General features: G+C 46.8%; 1 protein-coding gene across 1 annotated transcript in view; it reads right to left on the bottom strand.

Annotated features, from left to right (window-relative positions):
* The window catches only part of CD58 (CD58 molecule), a 56,040-nt gene extending 34,790 nt beyond the window's left edge, over window positions 1-21,250 (bottom strand). Inside the window, exon 1 of the mRNA XM_084835403.1 lies at window positions 21,064-21,250. Coding sequence (XP_084691529.1) covers window positions 21,064-21,130 — 67 coding nt within the window. The 5' untranslated portion in view covers window positions 21,131-21,250. The remainder of the gene's footprint in view (window positions 1-21,063) is intronic.
* Window positions 21,251-21,280: the final 30 nt, after the last annotated feature.

Below are 21,280 nucleotides of genomic sequence, written 5' to 3'. Positions count from 1 at the left end.
CATTAACATTTCCTGCAAATAAAACTCAAAGTGGACAGGGTTATAAAACACTATCATCAGATTCGGAAAACTTTAGAAGTGCTGGTCTACTCCCAAGTAAAATACACTCTGATCAAAGGTTCGTTAGTAGAAAATCTGATGAAAAACAACGTAAAGTTTTGCCAGAATTACTGTGCGACGTACACTTGTTACAAATTGAACAGACTGTTGGCAGCAAAAAACTGTCCATCAACAACTGATGAAGAGGCAAGTTCATCTTATCATTGTTTTACAAGATCACAAGGCGAAACATCTAACTTCAAAACCAATGTTTATTTTGCGAACAAGAGGAAGAGAGAACATCAAAACTTCATAAAAGTAATGACAAAGGCAACATCTGACAAGTTTAGTGAATTTGCAAATGCACTTCAGGATCAGAAAAATCTGGCAAACATGAGTGAAGGTGATATGATTGCAATAGAAGCCCAGTACCACATGACATGCCTAAATAGGTTATTTAATAAGAAGCGCTCACTGGATAAGAAACACGCAAATGTTTCCAACACTAGCAAAGAAATCTTTGCCATTGCCTTAGCAGAGTTGGTGCCTTATGTTGAAGATACAGTCATAGGCAGTGAAGTAATGCCTGTTTTCAAACTGAAAGACTCTTTGAAATGCATTTGGAACAACTTATGGGAGAAAAGCAAATCATAGAATCATAGAATCATAGAATAGTAGGGTTGGATGGGGCCTACAAGGCCATCGAGTCCAACCCCTTGCTCAGTGCAGGAATCCAAGTCAGAGCATCCCTGACAAATGGCTGTCTAGCCTCGTCTTGAAGGCCTCCAGTGTGGGAGAGCCCACCACCTCCCCAGGTAATTGGTTCCATTGTCGTATTGCTCTGACACTCAGGACGTTTTTCCTGATGTTCAGCCGGAATCTGGCTTCCTGTAACTTGAGCCCATTATTCCGTGTCCTGCACTCTGGCATGATCAAGAAGAGATCCTGGCCTTCTTCTCTGTGACAACCTTTCAAGTACTTGAAGAGTGCTATCGTATCTCCCCTCAGTCTTCTCTTCTCAAGGCTAAACATGCCCAGTTCTTTCAGTCTCTCTTCAAAGGGCTTTGTTTCCAGTCCCCTGATCATCTTTGTTGCCCTCCTCTGAACCCTCTCCAGTTTGTCTGCATCCTTCTTAAAGTGTGGTGCCCAGAACTGGACACAGTACTCCAGATGAGGCCTAAACAGTGCTGAGTAGAGAGGAACTAGGACTTCCCGGGATTTGGAAGCGATGCTTCTATGAATGCAGCCCAAAAGAGCATTTGCCTTTTTGGCAGCCACATCACATTGTTGGCTCATATTCAGCTTGTGATCGACAACAATTCCAAGATCCTTCTCGCTTGTAGTGTGGTTGAGCCACGTATCCCCCATCTTGTAACTGTGCATTTGGTTTCTTTTTCCTAGGTGCAGAACTTGGCATTTGTCCCTATTAAATGTCATTCTGTTGTTTTCTGCCCAGCGCTCCAGTCTATCCAGATCACTTTGAATTTTGTTTCTGTCTTCCAAAGTATTAGCTATCCCACCCAATTTTGTGTCATCTGCAAATTTGATCAGCATTCCCTGCACCTCCTCCTCCAAGTCATTAATAAAAATGTTGAAGAGCACTGGGCCCAGGACTGAGCCCTGTGGTAGCCCACTCGTTACCTCTCCCCAGCTTAAGAAGGTCCCATTGATAAGCACTCTTTGAGTCCGATTCTGTAGCCAACTGTGGATCCACCGGATCGTTGTTTCATCTAGCCCACTTCGAGCTAGTTTGCTCATCAGGATATCATGGGGCACTTTGTCGAAAGCTTTGCTGAAGTCGAGGTATATGATGTCTACAGCATTCCCACGGTCTACAAGGGAGGTTACTTGATCAAAAAATGAGATCAGATTTGTCTGGCAGGACTTGTTTTTGACAAATCCATGTTGGCTTCGAGTAATCACGGCATTGTTGTCAAGGTGCTTCCAGATGGATTGCTTTATGATCTGCTCCAGAATTTTCCCTGCGATTGATGTCAGACTGACTGGTCTGTAGTTCCCAGGTTCCTCGTTTTTACCCTGTTTGAAGATAGGGACAACGTTAGCCCTCCTCCAGTCATCTGGCACTTCCCCCGTCCTCCATGATTTCTCAAAGAGAATAGACAGCGGTTCTGAGAGTTCTTCTGCCAGTTCCTTTATGACTCTGGGATGCAGTTCATCTGGCCCTGGAGATCTGAGCTCATTCAAAGTTATTAGGTGTTCCTTGACCATATGCCTGTCGATCTCAAGCTGCAATCCTGCCCCTTCAGCCTGTACTTCGCCTTTGCCAGGGGGGTCATAGACCCTCTTTTGGGAGAAGACTGAGCCAAAGTAGGAATTGAGCACCTCTGCCTTTTCTTTGTCATCTGTTATCGTTTTGCCATCCTTATTTAATAGCTGAACCACCATTTCTTTCCTCAGCCTTTTACTATGCACGTAGCTGAAGAAAGCCTTTTTGTTGTTTTTAACATCCCTTGCTAACCTCAGCTCATTCTCAGCTTTAGCCTTCCTGACGCCATCCCTGCAATTCTGTGCTATCTGCCTGTACTCTTCCTTTGTTACTTGGCCTTCTTTCCACTTCCTATATGTGTCCTTTTTTGTTTTCAGGTCATCCCTAAGCTTTTTGTGAAGCCACCTTGGCTTCTTCTGTTGTCTTCCACCTTTTCTTCTTGTTGGAATTGCTTGTGATTGTGCCTTGAGAATTTCCTTTTTTAAAAGCTCCCACCCATCTTGGACTCCTTTTCTCGCTAGCATCGCTTGCCATGGGACCTTACTGATCATTGTTCTGAGTTTATGAAAATCAGCTTTCCTAAAATCCAGGGTACGCGTTTGACTACACTGAGCTTTTGCTTCCCTTAGAACCAAGAACTCAAGTACAACATGGTCGCTTTTCCCAAGAGTTCCTGTAACTGCTACTTTATCCACTAAGTCATCTCTGTTGGTTAGGATCAAGTCAAGGATAGCCGATCCTCTAGTTCCTTCCTCTACTTTCTGTAGGAGGAAGTTATCCGCCACACAAGTCAGGAATTTCCTGGAGGGGCCATGTTTTGCAGAATTTGTCTCCCAACAAATATCGGGGAAATTGAAGTCCCCCATTACTACTACATCATGCTTCCTTAAAACCTTGGCTATTTGCTTTTCAAAAGTTTCATCCTTGTCTTCTCCTTGATTGGGTGGCTGGTAGTAGACTCCGACCACCAGGTTCCTTTTATTCTTTGCTCCATTTATTTCAACCCAGATGCTCTCGATGGGGCTACCAAGCTCCTCCTCCTGTATTTCTGTGCAGAGATATGTATTTTTCACATACAGTGCAACCCACCTCCCTTTCTGTTCCTCCTGTTCTTTTTGAACAAGTTATATCAAAAAGCAGAGCAGAGCAAGCTGCTCCAGCTGGTCTAGGGACTACAGAAGCAGGCAAGCTCCCAGAGAGTGAGCGAACAGAGCGAGCGAACAGGGGGAGCAAACGGGAGTTGGCCAGGGGAGTTGCAGTGGTTGAAGAGACAAAGGAGACAAAGGAGACAGAGGCTAAGAGCACACACTTCCACACCAGTGGGACTCTGCTTTTAACCTCTACTGAGTAGAGGAGCAGGCACAGGCTAGTCTAGAACAATCACAAAGCTAGACACAAAAGGGAAAAGAGGCTATGGAAGGACAAGACTCTCCAGTGGTGGTGACCTGCAAGGTGTGTGCAATGTTTGTTTTCTTGCCTGAGAACAACATGGCCTACACCTGCAACAAGTGCAAGTTGATCACGCTGCTGGAGGAAAAAGTAAGTGGACTGGAGCGGCGACTGTCGACCCTCCGGGGAATAAGAGAACACGAAGAGTTCTTGGACAGAATGGGGGAACTACAGCAGCAAAGGGCAGACCAGAAGCTTGAAGAGCAACAGCAAGATGAGGCAGTGGGAAATGCTGAGGTGAAGAAAAATGGAATAGAGGATACTCCTTGGAAAACGGTGACAGTTAGGAGAAGAAGAACTAGACGCCATTCTGCACCAGTGGAAGCAGTGGAGCTGTGGAACCGATTCCAGGTACTTGCAGATGAGACTGGAGGACAGCCTGCAGAGGAAGAATCACAGGAGAACCTGCATGAGAGTGAGCAAGAGGCTAAAGGTCAGTCAAACAGAGGCGATGAAACCCAGGCCTACAAGAAGAAGAAGAGAAGAGTGGTAGTTGTGGGAGACAAATTCTGCAAAACATGGCCCCTCCAGGAAATTCCTGACTTGTGTGGCGGATAACTTCCTCCTACAGAAAGTAGAGGAAGGAACTAGAGGATCGGCTATCCTTGACTTGATCCTAACCAACAGAGATGACTTAGTGGATAAAGTAGCAGTCACAGGAACTCTGGGGAAAAGCGACCATGTTGTACTTGAGTTTTTGGTTCTAAGGGAAGCAAAAGCCAAGTGTAGTCAAATGCGTACCCTGGATTTTAGGAAAGCTGATTTTCATAAACTCAGAACAATGATCAGTAAGGTCCCATGGCAAGCGATGCTAGCGAGAAAAGGAGTCCAAGATGGGTGGGAGCTTTTAAAAAAGGAAATTCTCAAGGCACAATCACAAACAATTCCAACAAGAAGAAAAGGTGGAAGACAGCAGAAGAAGCCAAGGTGGCTTCACAAAAAGCTTAGGGATGACCTGAAAACAAAAAAGGACACATATAGGAAGTGGAAAGAAGGCCAAGTAACAAAGGAAGAGTACAGGCAGATAGCACAGAATTACAGGGATGGCGTCAGGAAGGCTAAAGCTGAGAATGAGCTGAGGTTAGCAAGGGATGTTAAAAACAACAAAAAGGCTTTCTTCAGCTACGTGCATAGTAAAAGACAGAGGAAAGAAATGGTGGTTCAGCTATTAAATAAGGATGGCAAAACGATAACAGATGACAAAGAAAAGGCAGAGGTGCTCAATTCCTACTTTGGCTCAGTCTTCTCCCAAAAGAGGGTCTATGACCCCCCTGGCAAAGGCGAAGTACAGGCTGAAGGGGCAGGATTGCAGCTTGAGATCGACAGGCATATGGTCAAGGAACACCTCATTACTTTGAATGAGTTCAAATCTCCAGGGCCAGATGAACTGCATCCCAGAGTCATAAAGGAACTGGCAGAAGAACTCTCAGAACCGCTGTCTATTCTCTTTGAGAAATCATGGAGGACGGGGGAAGTGCCAGATGACTGGAGGAGGGCTAACGTTGTCCCTATCTTCAAAAAGGGTAAAAAGGAGGAACCTAGGAACTACAGACCAGTCAGTCTGACATCAATCGCAGGGAAAATTCTGGAGCAGATCATAAAGCAATCCATCTGGAAGCACCTTGACAACAATGCCGTGATTACTCGAAGCCAACATGGATTTGTCAAAAACAAGTCCTGCCAGACAAATCTGATCTCATTTTTTGATCAAGTAATCTCCCTTGTAGACCGTGGGAATGCTGTAGACATCATATACCTCGACTTCAGCAAAGCTTTCGACAAAGTGCCCCATGATATCCTGATGAGCAAACTAGCTCGAAGTGGGCTAGATGAAACAACGATCTGGTGGATCCACAGTTGGCTACAGAATCGGACTCAAAGAGTGCTTATCAATGGGACCTTCTCAAGCTGGGGAGAGGTAACGAGTGGGGTACCGCAGGGCTCAGTCCTGGGCCCAGTGCTCTTCAACATTTTTATTAATGACTTGGAGGAGGAGGTGCAGGGAATGCTGATCAAATTTGCAGATGACACAAAATTGGGTGGGATAGCTAATACTTTGGAAGACAGAAACAAAATTCAAAGTGATCTGGATAGACTGGAGTGCTGGGCAGAAAACAACAGAATGACATTTAATAGGGACAAATGCCAAGTTCTGCACCTAGGAAAAAGAAACCAAATGCACAGTTACAAGATGGGGGATACGTGGCTCAACCACACTACGAGCGAGAAGGATCTTGGAATTGTTGTCGATCACAAGCTGAATATGAGCCAACAATGTGATGTGGCTGCAAAAAAGGCAAATGCTCTTTTGGGCTGCATTCATAGAAGCATCGCTTCCAAATCCCGGGAAGTACTAGTTCCCCTCTACTCAGCACTGGTTAGGCCTCATCTGGAGTACTGTGTCCAGTTCTGGGCACCACACTTTAAGAAGGATGCAGACAAACTGGAGAGGGTTCAGAGGAGGGCAACAAAGATGATCAGGGGACTGGAAACAAAGCCCTATGAAGAGAGACTGAAAGAACTGGGCATGTTCAGCCTGGAGAAGAGAAGACTGAGGGGAGATATGATAGCACTCTTCAAGTACTTGAAAGGTTGTCACAGAGAAGAAGGCCAGGATCTCTTCTTGATCATGCCAGAGTGCAGGACACGGAATAATGGGCTCAAGTTACAGGAAGCCAGATTCCGGCTGAACATCAGGAAAAACGTCCTGAGTGTCAGAGCAATACGACAATGGAACCAATTACCTGGGGAGGTGGTGGGCTCTCCCACACTGGAGGCCTTCAAGACGAGGCTGGACAGCCATTTGTCGGGGATGCTCTGACTTGGATTCCTGCACTGAGCAAGGGGTTGGACTCGATGGCCTTGTAGGCCCCTTCCAACCCTACTATTCTATGATTCTATTCTATCCTTCAATTGCTTTATTCCAGTCATGAGAGTCATCCCACCAAGTCTCAGTTATACCTATCAGGTCATAATTTCCCTCTTGTATTAAGAGTTCAAGTTCGTTCTGTTTGTTTCCCATACTCTGGGCATTAGTATACAGACATCGAAGACCATGTGCTTCATAGTCTGGCTTTCTTCCTACATGTGTCTGAAGACTAGTATTGGGTGCTATCAGAGCTGTTCTCTCCATTGCAGTGCATGTGCCTATGTCCACTGTTACCCCCAACATTACATCTCCCTTCCCCGTAGGATTCAGTTTAAAGCCCTCCTGATTAAGTTCTTCATGCTGTGGCCAAACACATTCTTCCCATCCTTTGTGAGGTGCAACCCATCCCTAGCCAACAGCCCATCTTCCAGGAAGTATAGCCCGTGGTCCCAGAATCCAAATCTCTCTCGTCGGCACCACCTTCGTAGCCAGTCATTCACCCAGAGTATTTTTCGTTCCCTTTCTATCCCTCTTCTAACTACTGGAAGGATGGATGAGAAAACTATCTGGGCCCCAAAGTTCTTGAGTTTCCTTCCCAAAGCTTCAAAGTCTGACGTGATCTCTTCGTAGCTCCACTTGGCGGTATCATTTGTTCCCACATGGATGAGAAGAAAGGGATACCTGTCGGTGGGCTTTATGAGTGCAGGCAACCTTTCAGTCACGTCTCTAATCTGTCCTCCCGGGAGACAACATACCTGGCGAGTCCACGGGTCTTCGCGACATACTTGGGTCTCAATCCCACGCAGCAAGGAGTCTCCCACTACTACCACTCTTCTCTTCTTCTTCTTGTAGGCCTGGGTTTCATTGCCTCTGTTTGACTGACCTTTAGCCTCTTGCTCACTCTCATGCAGGTTCCCCTGTGATTCTTCCGCTGCAAGCTGTCCTCCAGTCTCATCCGCAAGTACCTGGAATCGGTTCCACAGCTCCACTGCTTCCACTGGTGCAGAGTGGCGTCTAGTTCTTCTTCTCCTAACTGTCACCGTTTTCCAAGGAGTATCCTCTATTCCATTTTTCTTCACCTCAGCATTTCCCACTGCCTCATCTTGCTGTTGCTCTTCAAGCTTCTGGTCTGCCCTTTGCTGCTGTAGTTCCCCCATTCTGTCCAAGAACTCTTCGTGTTCTCTTATTCCCCGGAGGGTCGACAGTCGCCGCTCCAGTCCACTTACTTTTTCCTCCAGCAGCGTGATCAACTTGCACTTGTTGCAGGTGTAAGCCATGTTGTTCTCAGGCAAGAAAACAAACATTGAACACACCTTGCAGGTCACCACCACTGGAGAGTCTTGTCATTCAACTCGTATCAAAGATGTACTACTTGAACAAAATCCAGAACTGACTTCTTACAGCAAAGGTCGTGATGTGCTGATAATTGTCAAGGAAGGCTTGGGCAATGCAATGCACAAAGCCTGTGAGTTTGATGCTGAAACTGATATTATGAATGCATTACACATTGTAAAGAAGAAACGATCAGTCACTCTGAAAAGAAATTCGGAATTCAGTGGCAGGCTTGACCAAACCTCCTAAGAACAAAGTGTTCAAACATTCTATTAGCACTGATTAAAATGATTTTGTATGGCCCAAATAGTCAGCAGCAGTCAGATAACAATGCCAGACAAGAAGCGCCAACAATAGCACAATTAGTCAGCTACAATATGCTTAGGCATGTTCCTTCTGGTGAAGTTGTACATCATGAGTGCTCCCGAGAAACCCCTTTGCCTGTTTATCTGTCACTGATGTTACACTGCAAAACCAGAAAGAAGGAAATAGTGGATAAGGTTCATGTTTTGGGATTAGGAATAGCATATGAATGGGTCCTACAAATTTCATCCAACTTATCCAAATCAGCTTGTAACTATTTCAAAGAAATTGGTGTTGTATGCCCTCAAAGGCTTTGTGGAGGAATTTTTATTACAGCAGTTGTCGATAACATTGACCACAACCCATCATCAACAGTGGCAATTGGATCTTTCCATAGGACACCTATATCACTTCAGCAACATGCACTGATTGGTGAACATGGAACCAACAGAACAAAAACTACTTATCAAAGCATGCTGATTTCAAAGAGAGTATCAAATCTACCTCATAAATATATGCACATGCTTCCATTGTTTCAAAATCAGCAATCACCCATTTCCATTCCAAAGTATGACCAGCCTGGTGGTCACAAACATGACGAATATGGTTGTTTGGCTACAACACATAAAAAATTTACAGAACAAGATCCTTTGGAAGCAGCTGAGTATGCTTCATGGGGTGGTTTTCATGCCAGTACAAGCTACGAAGATGGACATGCATGCAGCAAAATGTATATTGCTACCTATGTTTCCTGATGTTGCCCATCTAGCAGCAATGATAAGACATGCAATGGCAACTAATCATACAGAGGCAACTAATCATCTAAATCTGGACCAAACGCCAGTCATTACATTTATGCAATTGCTAAACATATACAATAAACATCCCTTAACATATTTGGTGAAGACAAATTTGTTATGGGGGAGGGCTTTACTTGGAAAAGGCCATAATGAGCATTCTTGGGCATTTACTTGATCTAAGTGGATGTGCTGAAGCTCTTGTTGAAGCTGGCATCACATCACGTGGTAGAGCAGATTCATACCTTCATGTGTCACGCATAACAAGAACAAGCTATGCACATCAAGATATGCACAACAAGCCTACAAACGGTATGTCAAAGAGTATGATGGAGGAAACAAACCTCTCACTTTTGAAGCATGGTGTGAAAACCAGAGCACAACATTCCACTGTTTGCATTTTGGATCACTTTTATGGAAGTAGAAGATACTCTACTTGAGTTTGTAACAGCAACCTGTGGTTCCAATTTCAGTTTGTACATGAAAGCCCTGATGAGAATTGTACCTTGGTTCTTCTCCTTGAATCATGTGAACTATGCAAAATGGCTCCCTGCACATCTTCGAGATATGACAAATTTGGCGAGATTGCACCCTGGGATACAATCTGAATTCACTGCTGAATTCAACCTCCATGTACAATCACAGAGTTGGAAGGGTCCTTGGAGGTCATCTTGACCAACTCCCAGCATGGAACTGGTGCCACAAGGCACACAGCACCTGCTGCCCTGCTGTCTTTTAAACTACCATTCAAGGTAACCCCAACCCAATGTGCTTTCTCTTTTAGGACTTCCTCAGTTCCAGATGTGGTTCAATAAAGGCTATGACTTTGTCAAACTTGTTTTTTCTTAGTTGCTGGGGAATGGTAGGTAGGGATCTCTTTCTTACACCCAGGTATGATCTGGATTCTGCTGGCTGCAGTATGGGACTCCAGGGGAGGGGGGGCTGGCAGGGAGTTTGATGGGCTTAGCCCCTCCACTGTCTGCTCACTGAGCGCCAAAACAGACATTACCTCAAATTGTATCTAGCAGCTACATCTTTTTTCATTTTTACTCTAGAGCACACACAGGCTCCTCAATCTGGATCAGGACATTAGTATTGGTGGCGGGGATGACGACGGACTTTTAAAATCCAGATCAAGGCCTTCAGAGTCCCTGGACTGTGTTAAGGGGCAGGCCTCCAAGGCACATGTGGGATGAATGCTGCTGCTAGAGTGTGTGAGGCAGTTAGTTAGCAGATGAAGGGTAGAGGGAGGAATGATAAAATGGAGGGAGCAATGAGATCTGCTGGGATGCTTCCTGGCATGGCTGGTCAATTGGGCAAAATAATGGCAGGGTGAGGATTGCAGAGGAAAGGATGGGCCAAAAAGCCTGGTTTCCTAGTGCTGGGTTGTGCCTTGGATTCAAACCTGGGACTGCTGCATGTAAAATAGAAGATGCTCCACCTAGCAAGGGCTCTTTCTGCAGCCCCTGTGCTCCTGGCATCTATGACTGGGGCTGGGGGAGGGGCTGGGGCAGGAGATCAATGTCCCAGGATGTGTCCGATTCCTGCCTGCTGCTGTGGCTTAGTGGTTAGGGAGTTGCTCTGTGCTGTCTGCAATATATGCTGGAGCCCTGGGAGCTCCCTCTCTTTTGCCCTTGACATAACTGGTTTTGGTGAAGCATGCAAAGACTGAATGGGGCCAGATTTCCCCCCTTCACCCTGGAGGGGCTCGAACTCCCATCTCCTGCTTCAGAACCCCCTGCCCTATGTAGGGAGCCACTGAAGATGGTGGCGGCGGCAGCTGCTGGCTGGCCGGCCACCTGGGGCTGGGGGTCCCCTTGCTGGCCCCTCCCTGTGGCTGCTTGGCACAAGCCTTCCTCTCCCTTGCTGGGCCTTGAATCCATGTCCTGATGCGGACTGGGCATGATCTCTCCACAGGCCTCCTGCTCAAGAGGTCATGTGGGTACTGAGCATGTTCTGCTCGCCATCTGTGCTTGACAGCAGAATAAGGGGACTCAAACCTCGGCCAGGGGACTGGCCATAGCAGGGGCATGGCTGCCGATACCACTGGGGCTCATAGAGGGGGGTGCTGTGCCCTGGTTGTCCAGCATGGTGATGCAGGCAGGGGTGCTGGGAGTGTAGCTCTTGTGGTCAGTTGTTTTGCTCTCTCCATCTGTGGGCAGTATGTCAGTGTCATCACTGGCACAATCTCCGATTGGTGGGCTTTGGCAGTGTTTCCACTGACTCTGGCAGCATGGCTATTTTTTTTTTTTCCTTTTGAGAATTTCTGAACAGTGTCTCTTTTCCCTTTCCCTCTCCTCCTGTGCTGAGCAGATGTAGGATACAGTGGCCATTCACTGGTGAAGCAACGACATATCTCAATACCCGCCCACCACTGCATAACTGGAATATAGAATGATTCTTTAATGCTAACATTGTTTAACCTTGCTACTGTTAGTTTTTTTAAGCATTTTAGAAATTGTGTTTTAGCTGTACTTTCACTGATTATATGATATGGTTTTATGATTAAATACTGCTGTACTTTTAATACAGAGCAAGATAAAAATAATTATAATTACTATAATTATATTATTACAGGAAAAAGAGAACAGAGCTAGACTCTTTCTCCATGATGTGCTGATTTTTAACTTTTTTTAATAGCCTAATCAATGAAAAGTTGCTGTAGCTTCCATACAAATCTATTTCTGTAGATTTAAAATTGAGGCTGATTCAATAAAAAATGACATTTTGTGTATATTGGACAGATTGTTAAGAAGCTGGCTAGCTCTACAAGATGCTGGAGATGTAATGCGGACAATGCCTTGTTGAGACATATGGGGCTCCTTCAATAGCGGGAGCTTTTATCCTGCTACTGAGATTGCTCACTCACAGAAGTTTGCGGACCCTTTAAATGATGTTGTGAAACTTCAGGGCGTCTCCTGTACTAAATGACCTGTATTGTTTTTTTAAATAGATTGCAGATAATGAGCCATCAAATTACTCCAGTTGTAGTTCCCTCTGTGAAGAGGAAAAGTGGCAGGAAGAGGAGCTAGATCAATGAAATATATGGAAGACTCAAATAAGGGGGAGGAGGAGGGGAAAGGGGAGGGGGGAAAAGAAGCGGGTTGTGATCCTGCATTTAAAATAGAAGCAGAAAACCCCATTTTAAACACAGGATTTTAGGCTGGTGTAGATATGCTCATGATGTGGGCATGGTCTGAGGCAGCTTTTTTTCTGGTGGAAGTCATTGCTCATATCAATTTTGTTCTTGAAAAATGTGTGATAATTGCGGATGTGCATGCACTTTTAAATTATATTTCTGTGATGTGGGAATTAACAAAGGTTCAGAAAAAGTGGACTTTGAGAGCACTTGGATTTGCAAAGAGATCCATACTTCAAGCCTGGAAAGATAAACACCCACCACCTATCATTCAATGGTCTGAAGATCCTGCAGCATTTGAACGTATATCCTACAGTCAATTTCATTTTGATATATGGACTGCTTATATTAATGGTTATGTTTGAAATAGAAGTGTTGATTCCCCTCACCTCACTTTTAAATTAAGGGCATTGTGAATAGTTGTGAATGGATACACTTCTTTGTTGTTGTTATTTGTTGTTGCTTTCACCCTTTCTCTTTTTTGTATAATTGCAAATATATATATATATATATATATATATATATATATATATTAAAAGAGAAACAGTGTAGTGTAGTGGTTAAGAGTGTTGGGGCCACGAAGCTCACTAAGTGACGTTGGACCAGTCAGTGACTTTCAGCCAATGGAGGCTGCTGGCTCCGATGTCGGTGGGGAGGTGAATCCACTCCAGGTTTCAGTCAGAACCAGTCAAAACTCTAAAGAAGCTAAGTTCTGACTGGTTCTAATGGAAACCTAGAGTGGATTCACCACCCCACAGACATCAGAACCACCAGTGCTCTCAGCCTAACCTACCTCACAAGGTTGTTGCGAGGATAAAATGGGGAAGGTCATGTATAATGGAAGAAAAGGTGAGATATAAATGTCACAAATAAATACAAATAATATTTAAATACTTTATGAGTTTATGGCATAAGAAGGATTCAAACTTTAGACTTTAGTAACCTCAGTCCTTATATATGGCTTACATTTGGCTAAGTCTGCATATACTTATATGATGCAGGTCGTATAAATATATGCAAACTTAGCCAAATATAAGCCATATATAAGGACTGAGGTTAGTGAAACGTTTTGCCATTTATTTAATTAATTAGGGGAGCAATCCTATGGCTGCTAGATAGCGGCTAGACAGCCACAGGATATCGTGTTATCCGGGAACCGACCTCGGCACCCGAGCTCCGAGGTCGGTTCCTGGAGAACTGACCACTGCCACTTCCATGCTGCCTCAGAGGCAGCATGGAACAACCCCATCCTCCACGCTCGCAAGAGGAGTGCGGAGCGGCCAAAAAGGGGCATGGCTGGGGGTGTTCCAGGGCAGGGAGGGTGGAAATGCCTGTACAACACATCCTATGTGTCATACAGCAGCCTCCTTCCCCGCTCCATCCTCCCGCGGCTAGACAGCCACAATCGGCTGTCTAGCCAAAAATGCAGGGCAGGAGAAGCACAGAGGGAACAATCCCCTCCGTGCTTCTCCTGCCATGCTTTGGATAGGCGGTCGCCTCCGAGTTCGGAGGCAGCCATCTGGATAGGACTGCGCCCTAGGTATATAAAGGTCTCTGAACAACTGCACATACTTTATATAAGATCACATTACGCCAGTACTTTTCCAGCTGCACTGGCTGCCCGTCCATTGCCCGTGCAGTGTATGGTATTTGTTACCAGTTGGGTACTTGTACTGTGGAATCACAGCTACAGTATTTATTTATTTATTTATTTATTTATTACATTTATTAATCGCCCATCTGGCTGGTCACCCAGCCACTCTGGGTGATGTACAACGTATAATAAAAATTTTAAAACAATAAAATTCTACAATAAAAACATTTTCTAAAATACCCTAACCCACCCCAAATGCTTGCCTGAACAACCACGTTTTTAATGCACGGCGGAAGCTCATTAAAGAGGGGGCACGACGGAGTTCTTTAGGGAGGGAGTTCCATAGAGTGGGGGCCACCACAGAAAAGGCCCTCTCCCTCATCCCCACCAGTCTAGCAGTCTGACCAGTCAGCAGTCAGAGCAGTCTCTGGGACAGAGAGAAGGCCATCCGAGGCTGATCTTGTTAAGCAGCGTGTCTGCTGTTGCTGGAGGCGCTTCTTGAGATATGCTGGGCCAGAACCATATAGGATTTTAAAGGTCAAAACCAACACCTTGAATTTGGCCCGGAAAACAATTGGTAACCAGTGCAACTCCTTCAGCACTGAAGTGATGTGATCTCACTGGCGGCTGCCTTTAATCAGGCAAGCCGCCGCGTTCTGTACCAGCTGCAGCTTCCGAACCGTCTTCAAGGGTAACCCCACATAGAGCGCATTACAGTAGTCTAAACGAGAGGAGACCAGGGCATGCACTATGGATGGGAGCAGATGGTCGGGAAGGAAGGGGCGCAGCCGCCGTATCAGATGGAGTTGATATAGTGCTGTCCGGCTCACAGCTGACGCCTGAGCCTCCATGGACAGCTGGGAGTCCAAAATGACCCCCAGGCTGCGGACCTGGTCTTTCAAGGGTAGCCGTATCCCATTCAACACCAGGTCAACATCCCCCAGCCTCCTCTTGTCTCCCACCAAAAGTACCTCGGTCTTGTCAGGGTTCAGCTTCAGCTTATTCCCCCCCATCCAGCCACTCACTGTCTCCAGATATTTGGACAGGGATTCTACGGCCAACCTTGATGAAGATTTGAACGAGAGGTAGAGCTGCGTGTCATCTGCATATTGATGACACTGCACCCCAAACCTCCTGATGATAGCCCCCAGCGGCTTCACATAGATGTTAAATAGCATCGGGGAGAGGATGGAACCCTGTGGCACCCCACAAGTGAGTGGCCACGGGTCCGTAACCTCGTCTCCCAGTGCTACCCTCTGGTACCTGCTGGAGAGGAAGGACCAGAACCACCGCAATATGGTGTCTCCAATGTCCAACCCCTCCAGGCGGTCCAGGAGGATACCGTGGTCAACGGTATCAAAAGCCACTGAGAGGTCGAGAACAAGGAAGGAGCATTCACCCCTATCCAGAGCCCTCCTCATATCATCCACCAAGGCGACCAAGGCCATTTCTGTCCCATGCCCAAGCCTGACTGAAATGGATCTAGATAATCAGTTTCTTCCAAGTGTGCCTTCAACTGCATCGCCACCACCCGCTCAATCACCTTGCCCAAAAATGGCAGATTCGAGACTGGGCGAAAGTTGTTCAGAACTTGGGGATCCAAGGAGGGCTTCTTTAAGGGCGGTCTTATCACTGCCTCCTTGAGGGCTGATGGCATCACTCCCTCCTCAAGGGAGGCGTTCACCACCGCCCTGATCCCCTCACCCAGTCTCTCTCTGCAGCCCATAATGAGCCAAGATGGGCAAGGATCAAGTAAGCAGGTGGTCAGCCTTACAGATGAAAGCACCTTGTCCACTTCAGCAGAAGGAAGAAGCTGGAACCGATCCCACAAAACTGGTTTGCCACAAGCCGCCTCTTGCTCACTAACTGTATCCACAGCGTGCGGAGTAACACTCCTTATATCCGATCAATTTTAACTGGAAAGTGCCTTGCCAAGGCCTCACAGGAGGCCTTAGAATGCTCCAGTGGTTCCGGAGCCACAGGACCGACCAGGCTCCGGACCACTTGGAACAGCCTCCTGGGGCAGCACTCTGCCGACGCGATAGAGGCAGCATAATATTCCTTTTTTGCTGCCTTCACCGCCACGTGATAGGCTGAAGATACAGCTCTAGCCCGTGTCTGATCGTCTTTGGAGCGAGACTTCCGCCACCAGTGCTCCAGCCGTCTCACCTCCTGCTTCAGGGCTCGTAACTACGGATTGAACCATGGTGCAGCCCGAGCCCTGTTCAGGGGGAGAGGGCACTTCGGAGCCACCCGATCTAATGCCCCAGTGATTGCGGCATTCCAGCCACCCACCAGGGTCTTGACCGAATGGCCGTTGGTGTGCTCCAGAGAATTCCCAAGCGCGTTCAGGAATCCATTGAGATCCGTAAGATGCCTGGGGCAGACTATTTTAATGGGTCCTCCACCCCTGCGGAGGGGTTGTGGAACCAAGAAGTCTAACGTCACCAGATAATGATCTGACCATGACAAGCAGGGGGTGGATATACCCCCAACGTCCAGATCACTCCCCGCTTCTCCAGAAACAAACACAAGGTCTAGTGCATGACCGGTTACATGGATGGGCCCAGTTAGAATATGGTGCAGTTCCCAGGAAGCCATGGTCTCCATGAAGTCCCGAGGTGCTCCTGTGAGGATGGCCTCCGAATGTATACTGAAGTCCCCCAACACCAATAAGTTAGGGGACTGTACACGCACATCAGAGACCACCTCCAGCACCTCGGCCAGGGAGTCAGTCGTGCAGCGGGGTGGACAGTACACGAGCAGAATCCCCAGACTGCCCTTTGGGCCCAACCTCCAGTACATGCACTCAGCAACCTTGATCTCCTGGAGAGGGGGTCTGGTGAAGTTGCATGATAGCTTCAGCTGTACAGACTCCATGTGTCTATTCCAGGGTACAAACAAATCTGGAACTTAGATCCACCACTCTGCTACTGACAGTCACCCATCCAAGGTAATGGTGAAGCTGGAACCAGTGGAGGCTGGTGGCCAATGCAACTGGTGGGGAAGCAGAGGTGGAGCCAAGGGGTTAGCAGAGGTGGAGCCAGCTACATCAAGTTTGTATACTAGTTTTTACCTAGCAGCACAAATGGCTTTGGAAAAAAAATTCAGAGGCCGCTAAGAGGAATAAACAAATTATTTTTAAAAGTGCTCAAACAAATAACTGAAGACTACTGTATAAATCAGTGCCCTGTTAGTTCATCTCAAAGCAGTGCCATGCCCCATTAATTCATCAAAATCAGTGTCATATGAATTCATCCAAAAGCAATGCCATATTAATTCATCAGTGCAGCCAGAGATGGAATCCAATATATTTCCCCTACCCTTTCTGCTAGACTTAGATTGCAGCCACAGCCACAGCCAGTTCATTTCATTTCGTTATTGTTGTATTTTAAAATGTGTTTTAATGTGTTTTATTTATATTTTGTCTTAATCAAGTTTTATTTATGACTGCAAGCTGTCCTGAGAGCCATTTTGCTTGGTACAAATCAAATAAATCAAATAAAATTGTCCTCTATCAATTCAATTCCTTTAATAAATCCACTGACCCCCACCAGCGCAATTGCTAAAAAGGAAATTAAGTAAGCAGTAGCAACCAAGAACAAGGGGGAAAAGGGATTTTAAATTATCTTTAAAATAATTAGAAAAACAACATACCATTCAAAGAAAAGGAGGAACCCCCTACTAAAGAACGTTTATATGCCAGGTGGATTATGTTTTGTGGCCGCTTTTGATTCTCTGAAAACAAACAGAACCCTGACATCAGTGGGTATGGCCACGCCTACCGGACATTATTGGCTCTTTAGCCCAAGTGCAGGGTTTCACGACCAGGCTTTGGTGCACACAGGCTTTCCTGATGGAGGAGCAATGGGCTCTGCCTGGTCTTCGCCCACCCCACCTCCTTCCCGCAATGGGGAAGGAAGTGGGGCATAGAATCATAGAATAGTAGGGTTGGAAGGGGCCTGCAAGGCCATCGAGTCCAACCCCCTGCTCAATGCAGAAATCCAAAGGGCAGGCAAAGCAGAAGCGGCCAGGCCCCCTTCACTTCTCTGATGGAGGAGTGAAGGAGACTCAGCCACTTCACCCATCCTACCTCCTTCCCCCATTGTGGGAAGAAGTTGGGACGCGTGAAACAAAAGGAAGCTCACCCACATGGGGAAGAGCAGCTGCTTTCCCTAGCATGGGGAAGTCCCCATCAGCCTTGCTGCTGTCTCAGATCTCAAACCCACCTCTCCTACACTGCCAAGTTTCAGATCAGCCCATTGAGAAGTTTTCTCAGTATAAGTCATAGAAGCTACTCTCCTTCCTCCCAATTTCTAGTCTTAATACGATTCAACCAACTCACTTTTACCATATAAAGTAATATGCAGACATTTCACCCTTCCTTTGCAGGGGCTGAAAACAGAGCTCTATAACAGTAACAAAGGTGATAGAGGATAAAAACTCAGATTACGGCTGCAGGGAGTAAGCCCCATTAAACCCAGTGGGACTTACTTCTGAGTAAGAATGCTTAGACTCAGACTGTAAATCATTGGTCATGTAATGAATTACATGTAAATAAGTGTACATATTACCAAAATGTCAACACCTGTGCTTTCTGAGATATTAAAAAAGTGTTAGATAATTTCCAATTTTATAAATACTGGTAGTTAAGAGGGGAAGGCCATATTTAATATATATTTTTATTACCTACTACAATAATACAGCACAAAGTGAACTCAAAGAATAAGCAAACATGCCTTCCATTTCCAAAACCAATTAATACTGTAATCCTATACATGCTTATTTGGAAGTAACTCCCATTAAACACAGTATGACTGACTTCTGAGTAGGCATGTATAGGATTGTGCTGTAAAGCTTGCAGCCCTGATCAGAAGATGAGCATTTATGCTATGGTAGCCTCTTAAGAAATGTTCCACAAGGCAACTAAAAATGTATGGGGGCCAGTCATTTCTAAGCCCTGGCTGAGCTCAACCACTTATAATTTCTCTGCAGTTACAAGACCTTGGCAATATTGGGCTCAGCATGTGACTGGGGCCTATAACTAACCCTTCATGTGGTGACAGTAGCCACTGAAATGTTACATAGCCACTGCTGTGCTATGGGAGAGCTCCTCTCCCTTCTCCTATGGGGGGGGGGAGGATGCTCATGCAGCCCACTCTTATGCAAACTTCAATCTTTATGCTGTTGCCACTTTACTATCGCATCATTTCTTAGGTTGTTTAAAGCTGGCAGCAAATCTCCACTTCAGTCAAATAAGCAACAGTTGGTGATTTTTCCAGAGAAGTAGTCACCCTCAGTGGAGACTAGAAAATTTAAAAAAATTAGAAACCTGCAATGTTTAGTTTGGTGAGACAAATATGTGAAGGTTATTGTCATGCCTAATTTGCCTCTCTCTAGGCTAAAACATTTTCTGTTCCTTGCCTTGTGTTCTGGGGGTCGAGTGTGCATTTCAACACCACAATACCCAATAGTACCCAGTGGGGTAAGTGGGGGTGAGTTCCTGTCACCTGTACATGCCTTTTGATGTTAAAATTAAATCCATGTGTTGTTTTATATGAGAACAGGGCATGCATGAGAGTAAACCAATGCAGCCACTGTTGCTACATTAATTTGACTTTTCTTCATGACTAACAGAAGTATCGTAAATTCTCTGGACTGTGCCCTTGCTTGGTACAGCGTTCAATCCCTTTTTGGGGGTGGGGTGGGGAACTACATTCAGAGATACATGGGTGGCCATAGAAGAGAGTCTGTGTGGAGTAGTGACTACAGTGGTGGATTTAGGGCCAAACTACAGGAGACACTGGGAAATTTCATAGAATCGTAGAATAGTAGGGTTGGAAGGAGCCTACAAGGCCATCGAGTCCAACCCCCTGCTCAATGCAGGAATCCAAGTCAGAGCATCCCTGACAGATGGCTGTCCAGCCTCCTCTTGAATGCCTCCAGTGTGGGGGAGCCCACCACCTTCCTAGGTAATTGGTTCCATTGTCATATTGCTCTAACAGTCAGGAAGTTTTTCCTGATGTTCAGCCGGAATCTGGCTTCCTGCACTCTGGGATGATCGAGATCCTGGCCTTCCTCTCTGTGACAACCTTTCAAGTACTTGAAGAGCGCTATCTTATCTCCCCTCAGTCTTCTCTTCTCAAGGCTAAACATGCCCAGTTCTTTCAGTCTCTCTTCATAGGGCTTTGTTTCCAGTCCCCTGATCATCTTTGTTGCCCTCCTCTGAATCCTCTCCAGTTTGTCTGCATCCTTCTTAAAGTGTGGTGCCCAGAACTGGACACAGTACTCCAGATGAGACCTAACCAGTGCTGAGTGATGGGATTTGTGATGGGATCAACCACAGTTTTTTTAGTTTCAAAGTCACTGCATCATAAAGGGAAAGGTGAAGAGGGGGTGTTCAACCCCTTCCCCCAACCCTGTATTTCTTATCTAAATTGCCTCCTAAAGCTATTTGCCCCATAGGGGAAAATACACAGGCACCATATTTGTATATTCTGGGGGGCGGGGGGAGAGAGATTGCAGCTTTGGAGAATGGAGCAGGAAAAAAATAGTGTGAGGGAGAGGAAAAAACATCTCCTCCTCCAGCACCACTCCCCCAATACATGAGTCCCCCCACCCAACTTTAAAAAAAAAATTCTGTAGCAGATCCATTCACACATCTCCCAGCATCTCATCTAGTTTGGCCCCTAGCTTGAGGAGATCTGGGTTCAAATCCCCACTCAGCCATGAAGCTCATCGGAGGACCCTGGGTCAATCAATCCCTTGTCCCTCCACCGGCCTAACTTAGAATCACACGCAGGCTGGCAGAACAAAGCTGGGGAGTGAAGGGGCAGCACCACGCACTGTGAAGAGCCTGAGGGAAGGGCAGGCTAAAGATCTACTAAATAGGTACAGTCTTAAAATGCTTCCAGCGGGAGGTTCTGTGCCTGGAAGTGAGCGCGCTCGTGAGGGCCCCTGTCAAAAGCAACCGCCTCTGTTGTGACCTCAGCGCCCGCTTGAAGCCAGAGGGCCTTTCCGAGGAAGGCGAGCTGGTTCTCTTCCTCCCCGGGCCGCCCCTCCCTCGCGCCATTTTCAGCTCGCAGTCCGTACCCTAGGGCGGGGCGCGCGGCCGTATTCCCCGTGCCCTCAGGAGGAAGCTCCCCTGGCCGCCTTGGCCCGTGCCTAGCTTCGCGCTGGCGCTCCCGACGGCCAGCCCAGAGGCGCGCTCCGAGGAGGCCCAGCGGCGGGGGGCCTCCACCGGGCGTTCGCGGCCGGAGTGGGCCTGGCCATCAAGCACGGAGTTGCGGGGCGGGGGGGAGCGATGCTCCTTACCCGCCTGGCAGAGCGCGGCCTCCTCCCGGAGCAGTAACAGCAGCGCCGGCAGCAGCTTTCCCCACATGGCCGCACTGACTGGAGTGGCTCCCCGCTCTCCTTGCGTGTAGCAAGCCGCCGGGAGAGAAAGTGAAACTGAGCGAAACCGCCTCTTCCTCCGGGGGACCTTGGCACGCTGCCTCTTCCTCCCAACTCTAGTTCCTCGCTCAAACTTACG

The sequence above is a fragment of the Heloderma suspectum genome, chromosome 2 (genome assembly GCF_057233095.1).
Source record: "Heloderma suspectum isolate Gila_16-S chromosome 2, 16-S_ref, whole genome shotgun sequence".
Lineage (NCBI taxonomy): Eukaryota > Metazoa > Chordata > Lepidosauria > Squamata > Helodermatidae > Heloderma > Heloderma suspectum.
Note: the sequence above shows the minus strand (reverse complement) of the source record. Positions and strands in the feature narration are given on the sequence as shown.